Genomic DNA, 17,593 nt, shown 5'->3' with positions numbered 1-17,593 from the left:
CACTCCTACATAGAATACCAAAGAATGGAACGCCAGGCAAAGAAGAAGCCAGGCACACTGTATGACTAAATTTATATAAAAGTCTAGAAAATGCCAGGGGTGCCTGGGTGGCTCAGTCGTTAAGCGTCTGCCTTCGGCTCAGGGCGTGATCCTGGCGTTATGGGATCGAGCCCCACATCAGGCTCCTCCGCTATGAGCCTGCTTCCTCCTCTCCCACTCCCCCTGCTTGTGTTCCCTCTCTCGCTGGCTGTCTCTCTCTCTGTCAAATAAATAAATAAAATCTTAAAAAAAAAAAAGTCTAGAAAATGCCATTATTTAGAGTGACGGAAAGTAGATCAGTGGTTTCTTGAAGACTTCAGAAGGCTTATTTGAAACTGCAGTCTTAACTTCAGTGTGCTGAAACCTATATGCTGTTTATTCAGAGGACGATTAGAAAGAGCTGAAATCAGGTAGTACAGAGTCAGCACAATTGTGAAAACAAACATGTTTGCTATACCCAAGTTTGTACTTGTTGAGTAATGAACATGTGGTAAGTTGATTGATGGCCTGTTTTAAGATTACAAGGCAAAAAAATTTATGTAAACTAATTGAGCCTCATTTTTTCATATAAAACTGGAGATGATAAAACTTCAGAATTTTTAAAGGATTAAATATTGCATGTAAAAATGCATACTGCTCTGCCTCTTCAATTTATAGAATGTGTTTGAATAGGATTTATTTATATTATTTATTTATTTATTTATCTACTTTAAAATTCTTATTTGGGGGTTTAAAATTATTTTTTATTTTCATATGTTTTAAATCTTGTTTTTTATTTGTATTGTCTTTATATTTTATTAATAATTCTTTAAATTTGATCTTTAAATATATTTACATACGTGTCATTTGAAAGACTCTGTCCTTCACCACAGAGTTATGCTAGATTTTTGTGTGTGTACTAACCAAAACCAATTTATTTTTTCTCCTTTGGTTTGAGTTAAAAAAAAAAAAAGTAGGGGGGCGCCTGGGTAGCGCAGTTGTTAAGCGTCTGCCTTCGGCTCAGGGCGTGATCCCGGCGTTCCGGCATCGAGTCCCACATCGGGCTCCTCCGCTGGGAGCCTGCTTCTTCCTCTCCCACTCCCCTGCTGTGTTCCCTCTCTCGCTGGCTGTCTCTCTGTCACATAAATAAAAAAAATCTTTAAAAAAAAAAAAAAGTAGGGCATTAAAATTAGCAGTCTTTAAAAAGACTTTAACCTCATTCCTATTGTCACGGATTACCATATTCAAAGTCCACCTCTGGAACACCTGGCTCATCATCAAATGAAAACCCCGAAGAGGGCTAAATGAATAAGCCGACCTACTATTTGTTCTATGTAATTATCTTGGGATCTTCTGGACGATCATGAACAACATGCTGTCTGGAATACTCATCTTTGTTGATGATGGTTTAGTATATTCTACTTGTACCACCTTCTATGACCACCCCCTCTGAATCACTTTGGGGTGATCGTGGCCACACTCCGTCCAGTTGAGATTGAAGTTCCAAATTCTCTAGATGAGTACGGAGCTGCTGGGGCATTTTGCTTCCCGGCAAGGGCTTTAAATGCTTTACATAAATCTCACCACTGTCCCAGACCAGAAAGCATTCTGGAAAGCAAGGCTATTCAGTACTTCCTCAGTAAGAGTCACTGCCAGAATTTTCTATTTTACTTCTTCATCCCAATTGCATCTCAACGACCCCATGCTTTCACCTAGTCAAAAAAATTTCCAGATCCTTTAGTGATACCTTTGTCCCAGGTCTCTAATCCAAGCTGGACATCTCTGATCCAGACTGGTATCTTCAGTTTGGTGTTCCTCAGTTTTATAAGCATGGTACAATTTTATTACCTCTCAGTTTCTCATCAGTACGGATTTTGCTCCCTGATTGCTTTCATTTCAATTAGACCAAGTGAGGATGATACTTGTTGAGATCTGACTGGATCAACTGATCTCTTTACCATTCTCTGCAAACAAAAATTTTCCTCCCCTCTTTTGCCATGCAATGGACTCTCACATCACTTCACTCTTAGTTAAGGGCACCGCTGTGGCTTTTCCTGTATCTAGCAAAAGCCTAGGAAAAAATTGATTGATGTCTTGGTGTTTGTGTAGTACTGTTTATTCTTCTACGATAGCTCATGGTGAATTGTGAATTATTGGTGATTTGTCTCTTTACGCTTTGAGGACAGTAACTGTCTGATTCATGTTTTGGATCCTCACAACCTTGCACGGTCCTGGGGTTATAATAGGTACTCAGTTGAGGCTTAATGATTGCTTCGGTGTGTAATGATTCTTTATATAACACAATAGTTTTAAAAATTCAAGAAACACTAAATTTATTCAATTTCCTTTAATGAGTATTTGTTATAAAAAAAAGAGGTATAAAGTCCTGTTCCCAAGTCCAAACCACTTATTAATTTAAACCTTGAGTTTTCTGAACTACCCAATTTAAAGTAATTCTGTTTATAACTGAAAGAAAAATGTTTTATTGAAATGTTTGAGATAACAATATGTATTGCAAAAAGCATATGACAAACATTTCAAGAGTACAAAATTAGTTGTAGAAATAACATAATTTACTGGTAAACCCACATCGTATTAGAAATGTGCAAAGCTTTTTGAAGTAGAAGTTTTGTTATTTTTTAATAGTGAGCACCCATTTTTATAACTTAGCTTCCCATGGAGAGGTACCTGCTTGCATTCGTTTTATCTATCTCTTAGATTCAAGGCTCAATCTTCTCAATGGAATGTGAGATTTAAATTGTAATAAATCCGTTGACAAGAATTTTCTTTGATGGATCCCAAAGTTAGCCAGAATTTTTCATGTCAAGATGTAAAAACCTGTATGTAAGGTGTTCGATTTCCTTCAGTTCCTATCCCACAGGAGACTAATCCCACAATTTCATTCAGAGAAAAAAAAGATGAAATTTGTATTCAGAAGTGTTCAATGATTGCTTTTTTGTGCTGGTGGTTCATTTCCTGAAGTCAATGTGGCCCTCATAATTTTCCTTTAAGATCAGGTTATTCATTTAGGGTTGTATAAACTTTGCTGTCTGGTTGCTGGATTTTCACTGAGAACGACCTTCTCTTGATCGTCTTCTAGACCCTGATAGGAAGAAGGGAGAATGCATAGATTGTAAATGTGATGAAACTTTAGGATTTAACAATGTGATGTTCTGTGCATGACTATATCTATAAAGACCATTATTTCTTATCATAATAAACATAAGATTATGTTTTCTCAGTCATATCCTCTGTTTATGATGATGAAATCAAGGTTATCTTTTGATTGAAAGTATATGAAAATAGCAATTTAAAATTTGAGGATTTTAGTTCTTTAAAAATTTGGTTGGATTAGGATGTTTAGAAGAAATCCCTGATAAAACCTTCAGTTAGAAATGATTCATGCAATTGATTTTTAATTTCAAATGTCTGTGTTGGATTGGCTTAAAATCAGATATACCTATAATGCATTTTAAGCCCTGCAATTTCTTTTGACTATAAATATGTAATTATTTTAGAAATTTCAGACTTGTAATTTATTCTAAGTTCTACATGGAAAGTCTTTGATTATTTAATGTATCAGAATGCAAGGTAACCTAAGTGAAAGTTTAGAAAAAGCATGTTAAGTATAGTTATGAAAAATATTATAGTGCATGGGTGATACATATATGTGTATAATCTACACATTATATCAAAATTTTGTACAAAGTTATATGAATACCTTTCTATATGTGTAGAGTTTTTAATTTACTTATGTTTCAAACCATAGCCTGATCTCAAATAATAACATTTTTAGAGAGTTCAGGTAGCAACCAACTTTTGCTTGGGTCATATTCACAGATTTCTTTTCAACTCAACTCTACTTAAGTCTACCCCAGTGCTTCAAAAAATCTAGCAGTTCACGTGAGTATAATTGCCTTTCCTTTAACATTTGTTATCCCTAGATTTTACTAATAGAGCAGAGCATGAATAATTTATTTTCTGATTTTTATCATCAAAATACTTTGCCTCAAATTTACTGACTTTTCTCCCTAAAAGACAACAAAGTCCAATAAAATATATTAAAACCCTACCCTTTGGCTTCTCTTAACATAACAAAACATGTGTCCCATATGCACATTACTATCAACACATTTACCTTGAACTCTTTTGTTGGCTTGTATCTTCCTCACGGGTGTGTCTAAAATTAAATAGCTGTAGTTAGAAACACTTTGAAATCATGGTTAACATCATACAGGAGACCATAAGTAAAGAAAAGTATAAAGTTTTAAAGTAAGCATCACTTAAACATGTAGATTTTCTTTTGGAACAGTGAGACTTTTTCATTGGCCACAGACATTTGTTTTCCACATATTATAATACTTGCTATTTCCAAAACATTGTTTCATGATGGCATTTGGAGCCCGTATAATGTGTTATTTTTTTGTAGAGTAAGTGACTTACATGACTTTTTCACCTCTTCTATGAAAAGCATTGCTTTATGATAAAGGGATGTTTAACATATAAAGTTAAGCAGAACTTTTATTTCAGAGATATCCAGTCATTTCTCCAGTCATTCCTATTTGTGATGTATCAGACTTCTGCCTCTGTAAAATTCTCCTTGTAAATTAATTCATGATTACCTTATCAAACATGAAGACAACAAATAGCATTGGCCTAATAACTCTAGAAATATAATATTAAGCAATTCAGGAAATGTGAGCCAACATACTCCCAAATTTATCTCTAATCCTACAAGACCATTTATAAATGGTATAAACTAGTATATATAAACTAGTATAAATACTAGTTAAAAATAATAAAAGCTTTCATATTTAAGAATTTCAAGTGTTTCATAACTATGCAGTTTTTTGTTTTATAGTTGCAAACTATTTCCCAAGTCCTTGTTTTTCTTTAACTCATCAGCAAGACCTAATTCATATTTTCACTCTGCTATCCGATGCTTAAGATCAAAGAGAAAATGTGGTTCCTACAGTGACTTCATTTTTCTGCTTACCTTTAAAAATGTTTTTTTCTCTAAATTTTGACTTCTTGCTTTTATATATTATCTATACCCAATAATCAGGTCAAAATTTTTCTATTATATATATATGTTTTCAATTCTGTGAAATCCCGTTAAACAGTAATGCAAGAAACTACCACCAACAGTAATGTTGGCTGTATGTCACCAAGAAACATTTTTAAAGTGTTTGAATAAGTTTGTTTCTATGTGGCACATTTCCAATATGTTTTTTTCCCACAAAATGTAAGATGTATAACCATTTATAATATCATGCTAATACTATAATACAGAACTGTAGAAAACCTCATTAGATTGGATAATAGAGGAAAGTTTGAGACAGTATTATTATGGAATATGCTCCAATTGATATATTTTCATTAACTTCAGGTTTATTTGGTAACAAAATAATGGCTTATAAAATATAGTCAAGAAAAGATGGATCCAGTCTTTAATCAGTGACTAAGACCATTGTTTATAATGGACTTATTTTTTAATTTCTTAAAGATTTTATTTATTTATTTGAAAGGGAGAGAGAGAGAAGGAGAAGGGGGAGGGGCAGAGGTAGAGGGAGAAGCAGACTCCCTGCTGAGCAGGGAGCCAGATGCTGATGCCAGGGCTCAATCCCAGGATTCCAGGATCATGACCTGAGCTGAAGGCAGACGTTTAACTGGCTGAACCACCCAGGTGCCCCTATAGTGGACTTATTAAACTCCAAGTAACAGTTATTGTATAATTTAAAACAAGGTCACAGAAGTATTACAGCATTACATTTCTAAAAAAGCACTTATACTCAGATTTTCTTTCATACACTTGACAGCATCCACTTAATGAACATCCAGTTAAGTAATTTGTTAACTTATTACTATTTTGCTATGGTACTAGTAAAATAAGAAGTATTAATTGTGGCAAAAAAAATCTTTAGAAGAAAGCCTGAATAAAGTGCAGAAAATCAGATTTGTTCCCAGTGGCTCTCTGCTACCTCAAAATGAATAAGAGTCGTATCAAGTCATGCTTGGAGAAGCAAAATGTGGGAAGATAAACCAATCATATGAATGATCCCACACAAATGCCACTCTCTACCACGTTTCATGAAACATGCAAAGTGCTCCAGCCCAATTATTTATGACTTTTGCATATTTATATGGCTGTGCCTCTCAGAAATTTAAATTAGGTATAAAATATTACTTTCTTGAGTTTATATTATGTAAGTTTATTATGTAAGTATAATTGGCCATGATACTAATGATAGTTGACATTACCTGGAGCTTGTATTTGCCAAGCATTATTCCAGGTGCTTTTCATACATGAACTCATTAAGATGTAGGTAACATTACCATCCTCATTTTCAGATGAAGAAACCAAAGCAGAAAAGAATCAATTTACTTAAGTAGTTTGAGTTGGAGCCCAGATCAAAAGCCAGATCTACAGGCTGATCCCTATTCTCTACACAGGCTTTACATGTTGTATTGGCAGATTTGTCAAAACCATCCAAAATAACATCTTTTTTGTTCCTTTCTCTATAAGTTGATATTCTCCCTTAATTACTTTAGTAGTTTCAGTAAATGTAGCTTTGCCTAAGATAAGTGTGAAATTCTACACATTTCATGGGAAGATTTTTTGAGTTAAGGGCTCTGCAGTACTTCAGTGACGAATCACAATATCGGTACCAAAAGGACCACTTAGCCACGTTACTAGTCATGACTAAAATAATTGAGGAATACACTCAATTCATCAAAATGTACTCTGTGTACCACTATGAACAGTCTAGGTTGAAAACTCCAAACTTTGAGATGAAGACTATAGTTGGGATAAGGATCAATTATCTATATTCTGAAAGAACAAAGGCCAGTCTTGTATGATGTAATCTTTATTCACAGCAACTTCTTTGTAAATACGTATGTCAGGATCTAGACACTTGTAACTCAGTGATAACCCACTGATTTTACAGGGCTAGAAAGAAAACCTACCATGTCCAATTAGTGTTCAGATACTAATAACTACACTGCTTATATTGTCTGTATTATGTGAAAAAAAAAACCTTAGAAATGTTTTGATAAAAAATTATGATGTGAATTGTGGACATTAATGCTTTATAGATATGTAGAGAAACCAAATATTGAGAACTAAAGGAACCAGTCCCCTGGGATAAAAGAAACAGGAGTTAAAGATTTCATTAACTAAAATTAGAATATCGTATTCTTATAGCAGATATTTTCTTTTGCCTGAAGTTATTGTTATGTACTTAGCTCATTGTTTATAATCAACTTGTTAAGTGGGGCTTATTAAAGGAGAAGAAAACATACTTACCTGAAGTTTAAGCCTAAATAAAAGTAAAGCAATGTATATATAGGTACAGCTACTAAATGATTCATTCTCTAGAAAGCACTGCCATTCTACAAAGCTGCTTACTATGGTAAGGACTTAAAAAAAAAAAGAATTCAATTTAATCTTCATAATATCTTCACCTCTTCCCACAAATCCCTGTTTTCCTAGCAGACAGTTAAACGTTTGTGGGTAGATGAGTGAATTCTGTATTAAATCATACAGAAAACCTTGATTCTTTTATGGGTTTGGCTGTGTCACACACTCCCTGCAGTCTGAAAGGAAATCTTGTATTTTTCAGACACATATTTTTCTATTGAGGGGAAATTCAATCATTGGTTCAATAAAAATTATTTATTTTTACTATCGCTGAATAGTCTCAACGCTATATAAAGAGATTTCACTTGGGTTAAAAAAAGAATAAAGAAACAATTGCCTATAATATATATGGTTCCAAGAGAATTTATATCTTTTTGAACATAGGGATACAATTAAAGCAGAAAAGCCATCTTGGATGAAATTTGGGATGACTACCAAACTGCAGTTGTGTTTCTCAATTCATAGTATATTTCAGGAGGCATATTTGACTTTTCTGAATAATTTAAATATTTGTTTCTCTAAAGCAATTTGTCATCTAAATACTTTGTTGGTAGTAAAATGAACTAAAAGTTCATTTATTCAAATGCCAATTACCCACATTATATCTTATTAGCATTTACTGTTTCTTCAAATAATTATCCTTTAGAGTTTGTGTAAGATTTTGAATTCTTTTTTTTTTCTCCTTTGCTTTTAAAAGTAGGTTCTTTTAATGCCAGAGACAGAGAACATTCCATACTTTAAAGATTAATTTCATATGCAAAATAATTTACATCTCCAGGTATAGATTATCACACAAACTGTTAGAAGAAACAGATATCCATTCTCAAGAATGTAGTTCGGAAAAGAAAATCACTAAATGCACTGTTTGTTGTTTTTTTTTTTTTTTTGCTAGATCTATGCACTTAAAAAATCCATAAACATGCCTTTTATTATTGTTTTGGGGGCAGTGAATACATTTTTTTAAATATAAAAAGTATGTCAATTTGGTCTTCTTTAAACAGCTACCAATTTAAAAACGTATTCTCCTGTCAGATACTTAAAACATCCTTACAATTATCTGTATCAAAGAAAAAAAATATTCATTGCTCCCCAAGTTTTATACCATAGAACTTTTTAAAGACTGTTTAAACTAGTAATCATTTCTTCATGATTATTATTGAACAAATCAATCTCTTAAGACAACACACCATGTTGTCTCTGTCAACCTTAAAAAAAGAAAAACTTGAACGCTCAGTCTTTAAAAAGTTGAAGAACTCAGTCTCCAGAGCCTGGTAAGCGGGTTAGTTGTTTCCCTTTTACTAACCTCCCTGAAGCAGTCTTTTAATTTCTTCATCTTCAAATAAATGACCATCACCACCTTCAATGAATTTGGTGACCTTGGTGACCTCTGAGAGGATACATGTTTATAGCAGAAATTGGTTTATGCAATAAAAACACAGGACACTTGATGTGATACATAATGACATCTGACTAACAATGAAGTCCAGACCAACACTTGATTTTTCCTCCAGTTTTAGTGCTATTTTTGATGAGCCAAATTTCTTATAAAGCTATTGAATAATATATAACAAATACATAACAAAACAATCAACATGACTGTCATTTGAGTTTCATTCTCTATCTTTGGACATTTTTTCATATGTTGGCATGGAATTTGAACAAAGGAATGAGATACAGTAGAAAATATGTAAAAAGCCTCAAAGATTACTTTGAAGACTTTGAAACAGCTTAGGTAAAGTCACATTCTTATTTTTCTAGACATGCTGACCTTCTTGCAACAATTTCTTCAGAGTTTCTTCTGTTTCTCCACCACCAGTAGAAATCCTAGTATATTTTATTTCAGGACCTGAAAAGAAAGACAATTTTTAAAACAGGTCTAAAATAGCGGTAGACAAACTTCCACTCTGAAGGGCCAGAGAGTAAGTATTTTAGACTTTCTAGCCATATGACTTGTGTTGAAGCTATTCAAATAGTCACTGTAGGGTAGAAACAGTTATAGACATTATATGAAGTGATGGTCACACTGGGTTCTGATAGAACTTTACATACATAGGTGGCACAGACCATAGTTGCTGACTGCTCACTTAAACAAATACTTGTAAAATAGCTGAATTCAGAATTTTAGGCTAATTCATTAGTGGGAGACTAACACAGTGGTTTACTAAAATTAAATGTCAGTTGTCTTATACAAACTTGCGTATATTCTGGTATGTAAATGTGTAAACCTTAAGCTAAATAGAAAATCAAAGGACGGAATGGTTTTTCTTCTAGAATTTATTAACTCATAAGTAGCAAAGTGAAAATATTATATAATATGTATGAATCTGCATAATAAAAACACATGCTTATAGATTTGTCCACAAATTCCAATTCAGAGAAAAACGTGGATTATATATTTAGAATAATATTATTTCTGCCAAAAAGAAATAACTTCAGTAATCACCATGAAAATGACTTAGTTTCTCTCATGATTCTTATAGAGAGAGAGATTTTAAGATTTAATATGGTTTTACCTTTATAATTCAGGCATTGTTCCATGTATGGAATCAAAGATTACCTGTAATGATTCGTTCTTCCCTTGTCTCTTTTTCAGTTATTTCCACAGGCACTCCATCAATGATTTTAGTGTATTTTTTAATAATTGGCTCTAAAATAAGGGAAGAAAAACGCATTTGATGTATCCCCTTATGGATACATAAGCTAGACATTTTAATGATTAAGTATATTTCTCAAAGCAATACCACTTAGAATTCAATCATAATCGTTCTGGGGACATATCTCAAATAGATTCAGATCAACAAATGTCTAAATGGTAGAGTTATGTCCTGAATCTTGGGTGAAGGAGAGAGCCAGCTGGCAAGTTAACTCTCCATGTCCTACTGTCACACTTGTTTTCTAACTGTGGAATGAGTATTTAGAGTCTTTGGTGACAACCCAGGGAATTCTGCATCATTAGAGTGGGAGCCCTATCATCAGTCTCAACAGTGATTTATTAGTCAGTCTTAACACAATGACCATTTTTCCTTCTAAGTCCAATAGATAACTTTGTATTGACATCATAATCATCACTGGCGTTTGCACAGCCATGATGGTTTTGTTGGATCTGGTGACTTAATGGGCAAATTAATTCCAAGTAGCTAAATTACTTTAACTTCATTAAAGGTAATTTGCATTTTATATGATTGGAAAAAAATTAAAAATTAAAAAATTTAAAAAAACACCTAACAGGAAGAGCCCGTGAGATGAATATTCCCACAATTTATATAAAACAAAAGCCAAGAGAAAATATCAGATGTCCAATATATTTAACCAACTGTTTCAAAATAATCACAGTGATCCTAACTAGGCTTTAGGAAATACATATAACGCACCTCCATGGATCACTTCAGTTACTGTTTCACCTTCTTTAATCAGTCTGAACTCAGGTTCACCTTCAATTTTGACCTTTGTTATTGTGGGTCCTGAGGCATTGTTTTAGGAGACAAATTATCATGTTAAAGCAGTTCTTTAACTTTAGCAGAACAGGAAATTTATTTCAACATTTGGTGTTATTCAAACATCAGAGTGGTTTCAGGCTTTATGAAATTGGTTTTAAACATTTCCCATTGTCTTCAAATTAGGCAGTATTTATGAGAACAAATGATTCAGTCTATTGGTGTGCTGCTAAAATTACTTTCATCTGTTTTAGCATTTAGCATAAGTCCATCCATTTATTTGTAGTCGTAAAGTAGGATCACACAAGGTATTACGTGCTTTGTGAATCATATAGTATGTATGAAATTGAGTTGCTCTAATGATAACTAGTGTAGATCTTACTTTTACTATACTAGTATCATTGATTACTCTTTCCTTATTAAATTAAATTTAATTTTTAATTACTCAGTATTGTATACTTTTTATCAGATGGGCATAAGACTGAACATTAAAAAATCTCAACTTTATGCCTATATTTAAGACACTGAATTTCAGGTTTTATGGGAAAATGGATTTGAGTACTTACCTTATATGTGAAAATGATGCAAAAATTTACTAATTAATAATTAAATAGTCCTTCAAATGCAAGAGTTAAATAAGTGTTGCATTTGACTTACAAAATGATTTCACTCCCAGAGAAAATCATTTTGAATGTTAGAAAGCTGATTACTACATTAGTTAACTAAGACTATTTCATAGAGAAGAAAAGTAAAGTTCAGTACATTTAACTCATACTGTAACACCCTTCAACAGTTGAATATCACTATATTTGATCTTTGAGAGGATTTATTTGCTTACCCAGAAATTGTTAATGTACACCATTACCCAGAATTAGTCTAAAACTACTATAAAATAGTGAAAACAATTATTCTTTCAAATAAGGAGTGCTTCATACCATAATATTTGATTTACTGGGTCAAGGGATATTGAGTATCAAATGCAAGCCCAGGTTTTTAAGTCTAGAAATTTCAAAAGGAAAATACACTTAAGGAGTTTAAGAACAAGAAATGAGTTAATAAAATATCCAAACTGGTATTTCTTTGGAAGAGCCTAAACTGAAATTGCAGAAACACCCTCTATCATTATGCTCTATGAAGGCAGGGATTTTTATCAAATCTTTTTTTCATATTTACTCCCTGCACCTAGAAGAGTCCCCAGCACAATAATAAGATGCTCAGTAAATATTTGTTGAAATGAATTTCGGTTGATTTTTTCTTAATTCTATAATTTGGTTAAGTACCTTTTATAAGAAACATCTTAAAATTGTGTTTTGGAGCCTAATACATTTAGAAGGAATTCAAGAATCCATCAGTGAACCTGCAAATGTTCAATGAGAAGGAAACACCAGTAGTGATCTTAGAGCTTGACAATTGTAAATGGCTGCCACAATAATTATTTGTTTCCTTCAGTATGTTATACAGAAGTAAAATTTCTGAATTTCTGAACTGAAGAGTTTTTAACACATAGGTGACATGACCCCATTTCTCATCCTTGTTCCCTTTATAGGAAGAATCCAGGTAAAGTTGATGCTTCACTGTGTTCCTAATTGAAGAAAGATTAATACAGTAGATTCCCACTGACAAAGATTGGGAAGATAAATGGGTTGAATGAAGAAGCTTGAAAGAAAAGGTAGGAATCTTTGAAAATAAGAACAGCACATGTGAATGATTTTGATTATAGAAGCTGTGTACAAATGATCATACAAAGTTTTAGGGGATCTAATTTTAAAAACAGTACAAAAATGTTAAAATCGAGTGTAGTACCAAGGATCATTTGATCATTTTTTGTTAAAATGATCAAGAAGCATTTTGTCAACAAAAAATTTCTATGATTTAATTTCTTAAGACACGAAATTCTCATCAAAATATAAAAACAATCAAATGACCATACGTATTTTTTTAACAAGCAGAAATTTCAAAGACTACGTCGATTTTAGGTCTCAAGAAGAAATAAAAATATAGATAACTAATCAGCTAGGAAATAAACTTTTGCATACATAGTTCCAATATCTAGATGTAAATCATAGCTTGCCTTTAAAGGAATAGACAAAAATATTCAAGAAATTGCCATCTCAGTTAAGAGAATGAGAAGAAATATCAAAAACAAAGAAAATTAAATTAAGAGTTTTTTTGAGATTCAACTGAAAACATGATTTTTTCCTTTTTTGGAAGACCGTTGGTAACCTTCTTACAGAATAAAGAAGAAAACTTAGACTTTTCTCTTTGGCAAGTCACCCCATTAAGATGCTTGGACATAAAAACAAATCATTCTTAAGGTCTGACCCTTGGTAATAATTAAAATACATGAAACGAAGGTGGCATTAAAGATGTTGGGTGGAATTGGCTAAAATAGACAGACAGTAAGGGGAGAAGTTCAGGACTGCAATTAAGAATTCTAAGGTTTGCCTCACTGCACCAGCTACTTATTCCCTCTTCTGTTTCTGGTGTTCTAATTTAAAAATATGTCACATGTGGTTATAATTTTAAAAGCTTTCAACAATGTATAGCTTCAGGGCCCTCTTAGGTCCTTGAATGAAAAATGCCTGTACTTTTTGGAAGAGCTTCTTATAATAAGATACCATGTGGGGAGATTGGAGATAAACCTACCAAAAAATACTATGAGGGAGTCTAACTGCAGTAAAAAAAGCTCGAGATTTATTTATTTGTTTGTTCGTTTGTTTACTTATTTATCTGGGTACTAGTGCGAATGCAATGGCCAATTAGGTTCAAATGAAATCAAGTACAAGCAAATGTACTGAAAGTATTAGGAATGCACCATCTACTCTGCTAAATAATTTACATTCTGCATTCTGCAATTACATGAGCATGCCATTGATATAGAAATATTTAGCATGTTAGTTTCAAAAAGAATGTAGATACATTCATAGAAATCAGTCTATTATTTGGATTTTTTTTTTCACAATAAAAGGAACCATGTATAACATTGATTTTTACCTTCCGTTTTGATAATAGGCTGAAGACTGCCTTCAATCACTTTAATTTTTGGTTCCACAACTTTGGTTATAATTTTAGTTGCTGAAAGTATAGAAAGTGGAACATAAATGATGTTTACATAAAAACAACCTGAACAAAATTGTCCTCTTTTTTTTTTTTTTTTTTTAATCTTTGTTGTGTACTGAGGTATAAGTTGTGGTAATGTGTTCAGGCAGTCAGATACAGGAAATATTCATGGAACGTTATCTATTTATCTTCTCATGTCCAGATGGTGTACTCTGAATTCCAGTGACTTGGGTTTGTTCCAGTGAAATATATACACACTAAGTGAGGAATGCTATCTAGAAATCTGTAATTTTGAACTGCACCACTAAAGCTCTTTACCTTCTTTTGTACTTCTTGAAAATATTGGCTGCATAGCAACAGAAGACAAATAAACATGATTAATTTCATGCAATTCATAATATCTTAAATTGCATTGTTGGATTCTTTCTCAAAAGAAAAAATTGAAAGACAAAGACGGGATATTTTTTTCATGCATCTGATAACAGTGATATAGAAAGGAAAATATGAAAAATAGTTCAGAATAATTAAACGTAAAAATAAATTTCAGCCAGCCAAATATGAGCTCTATGCAACAAACATGGTATGATCAGTATTTAAGTTATCAACTAAAATGTCTTTAATTTTCAGCTTTAATATATGATCATTTTTTAAGATTTTATTAATTTATTTGAGAGTGAGAGAGAGAGAGAGAGCACAAGCAGGGGGAGGGGCAAGGAGAGAGGAAGAAGCAGACTCTCCTGGAGCAGGGAGCCGACAGGGGGCTTGATCCCAGGACCCTGAGATCAGGACCTGAGCCGAAGGCAGACACTTAACCAACTGAGCCACCCAGGCGCCCCCTATCACGATCATTTCTTTAAAATTTAAAAGTTTGTATTTTAAATGTGTGTCATTCACCCAACTAAAACAATAATATGCAAAATTTATTTAAAATAGCAAACTATTTGTTTGGCTTTTGGTGGTACAGATTAACTGGAAATGTGCCTCTGGAGCCTTCAGCCAGGGCTACTGGCTTTTTGTCATTTCTAATTAGAAGCCTTAAAACATAGCTCCATTAGATAGTGGGGCTGCACTAGAGCTAACCGTGCAATCACAATAGATTGTGTCGACACAATAGAGGTGAGATTTAGCACAGTTTGGGTTTCTGTCACATTCTCACATCAAGCTTCTGAAATGTCAACTTTTTAAAGTTCATATGGGTTCGAGATCTTAATTGTGACTTTTTCTGTCGTATCAAATTTTTTATTTTGAAATCTTAAATTATGAAGCTCTAAAATATATCAAATCTAGGCAGCCAATTACTGATCCCACAAGTGGTCTTGCCACAGAGGAGGAACCTTTCCATGAAGGCAAATCCACAGAGGTCTCTGCTGCTACTATCAAAATGAGTTAATTACTTTTAGCTTAAATCTTTACTTTTTATTAAGGAACTTGAAGTGTACATGTTTAGTTGGTTGGTAATTTTGTTTCAGTCTTGCTTGCCTGAAGAATTAGAGTTTTGACAGGTCCCGGACTGAGGATTACATACTGATTTTGTTCTGCTCTACTTCAAAGGTTACATATTTGGTAATGTATAATACAGAGCATTCCCCTCCATACAATCAAAATGTATGATATTTGGGGAACAACAGTAATATGTAACAAGGAAATTAAAGAATTTTAGAGACAAGTCAATGAAGGAATGTAAAAATGTAATCTTAGGTTTAATTACTCTCTACCTCTATTTGAAGTACACTTCTAAATAGCGGCATGCCTGTCTGGGCAGGAGTTAAACATCGTGCATCGGAATGTAAATCTCAGAGCTGTTTCAAGTTCTTTGAGTACATAGACAAGGTTTATTAGATCTGCATAATTTCATAAAATGTAACTTCTTTTCTGTGAGTGCGGATTCAATTTTAATAGAGGAAAATAGAGGAATTATAACATTTTGGCTCATTGTAAGCAAAATATTTCATTGGCATATATAGAAAGTAGTGGACCTATCATGGGTAAAGTAGGAAAGGTAAAGAAAAGTGGTGCAGATATACAACGTTGATGAGAAAGATGACATAACATTTCTGATGAATAGAGCCCATAATGGTTCTTTAATTTATTTTAAAATATATACAAGATTGTATACTTCCACACTGGAATTTATACCATGTTGATTCATAGCTAGTCCAGCTACATCTTTAAAATAGTGCTAAGCTGGCCTGATACTGGATTTGCGTATCTTATTATTACATAATTGAAATCAGTAAGAGCAGCAGACATTTTGTTTTGCTCCTTCCATTGTCGTCATTCTTTTTCCATATCTAGTGTAAATCCTAAGGCAAATTTTTTAAATTCAGTAACAGAATGCTCAGAGTATAAAACAGAATTATTTTCTAGCCAGGATAAGAGTGGGAATTGAAGTAATGCTTTTGCTACTGGTACATTTTAAGTGTTTAATTGTAGAGTCAAAACAAAATGAAAAGAATTTCTGCTTTGAAAGCTACAGAGAAAGAAAGAAAAAAGACAAATGAAGAAAAAGCCACGTTGAAAAAGGAATACTACAAGATACATTTATGAGAATGGAATACCCTTTACCGTTGTTAAGTAGTAGAGGTTTAATTTTGATAATCTGGTAGAGTCAGGGATAAAAGAACCTTGGCATCTAGAAACCTTAGGTTTATTGCCTGGCAAATTCTTTGTTTCTTCATCCAATTTTGGATGGGGAGAGTTTTTGAACTGCCAATTCATAAACATTAGGATTCTTTGGCACACCACGGCCCACCCTGTCCTTAGGGGACGGCTTGAGGGTAGAATGAGCTGCAAATCCTTCAGCAGTGTTATTTCTGTGTCCACACATCTGAATTTTCAGATAACTCTGGAGGGCCTTTTAACTGTCTCTCCTCTTCGTATGTTTGTATGTCTTTTTTTCCCTGCCTCTTTTCCATGCTAGCTATTATATTTTACTGCTATTCTCATATCTTATTATTCCTGTTTTTTTGATGAATGGGTAAGGGGTTCATAGGAGCTGAAGAGTATGGCCCTGGCTGAGAGGTCTTATCCATACCTTAAGCTTGCTTCAAGAGGGATGAAATTTGCCATTGTTTGGAATTCTAAATACCAGATTATCAATAATTTCTGCTTCCAAGTACAAAGAAACTTATTGTGTTTTCTTTTTTTTACATCTTGCCACTGGTATGTGACAAATATTCATTATGTACTTACTGTAGACAGTCATGGGGATTTCTTTGAAGGTGCTACCACGAACAAACTGAAAATAAATATTTGTTATTTAGTAATGTGAAATTAATAGTTTTATTAACAAAATGATGGCACCACTTTAATTCATTTTGCAATCTCCTACTATTGGGCCAGATGGCATAAAAACTATGGGACTTGTTACTCAGAGTCTTAAAAATTATAAAATATTAATCTAAAATTAAATAGGTTTTTAAATAGTGTTTCATATGTTTTCTGATACTTTGACCCTACAAAGACAAAGGAGCAAAACACTTTTTTGCCTTTAACCACTCTGATTAGTGACAGTTTTTTACAAGTAAATACTTTACCTTATATTCTGTAGCAAAGGTATTTAATGATAGAAAGATTATAGTTTTTTTATCATCATGTCTTTTCTTTCCAATTGGACTGTAAGTTTTTAAATAAATTTCCATCTCTGATTCCAGTTATA

General features: G+C 33.0%; 2 protein-coding genes across 15 annotated transcripts in view; one reads left to right on the top strand and one right to left on the bottom strand.

The window, feature by feature from the left end:
- Positions 1-17,593, top strand: part of LOC148109375 (uncharacterized) — a 540,493-nt gene that overhangs the window by 485,787 nt on the left and 37,113 nt on the right. For 5 of the 7 annotated variants that reach the window (XR_015725973.1, XR_015725974.1, XR_015725971.1 and 2 more), the window contains one exon: positions 12,422-12,544. Coding sequence is in view for 1 of the 7 variants with exons in the window: in XM_087865176.1 (XP_087721302.1) it covers positions 12,422-12,461 (40 nt within the window). In the remaining 6 variants the exon portion in view is untranslated. Of the gene's footprint in view, positions 1-12,421; positions 13,876-17,593 lie in introns of those variants that run through there. The other 2 variants (XM_087865176.1, XM_087865175.1) reach the window with 1 other exon arrangement.
- POSTN (periostin) overlaps positions 2,351-17,593 on the bottom strand; it is a 33,766-nt gene continuing 18,523 nt past the window's right edge. The window contains exons 16-23 of one of the 8 annotated variants that reach the window (XM_045796919.2): positions 17,128-17,173; positions 13,870-13,950; positions 10,813-10,902; positions 9,999-10,088; positions 9,210-9,287; positions 8,745-8,828; positions 4,157-4,198; positions 2,351-3,121 (exon numbers count right to left, since the gene is read on the bottom strand). In XM_045796919.2, the coding sequence (XP_045652875.1) occupies positions 3,084-3,121; positions 4,157-4,198; positions 8,745-8,828; positions 9,210-9,287; positions 9,999-10,088; positions 10,813-10,902; positions 13,870-13,950; positions 17,128-17,173 (549 nt within the window). In that variant the 3' untranslated portion in view covers positions 2,351-3,083. The remainder of the gene's footprint in view (positions 3,122-4,156; positions 4,199-8,744; positions 8,829-9,209; positions 9,288-9,998; positions 10,089-10,812; positions 10,903-13,869; positions 13,951-17,127; positions 17,174-17,593) is intronic. The other 7 variants (XM_045796921.2, XM_045796920.2, XM_045796922.2 and 4 more) reach the window with 7 other exon arrangements.

The sequence above is a fragment of the Ursus americanus genome, chromosome 10 (assembly GCF_024610735.1).
Source record: "Ursus americanus isolate L20-20 chromosome 10, mUrsAme1.1.p, whole genome shotgun sequence".
Lineage (NCBI taxonomy): Eukaryota > Metazoa > Chordata > Mammalia > Carnivora > Ursidae > Ursus > Ursus americanus.
Note: the sequence above shows the minus strand (reverse complement) of the source record. Positions and strands in the feature narration are given on the sequence as shown.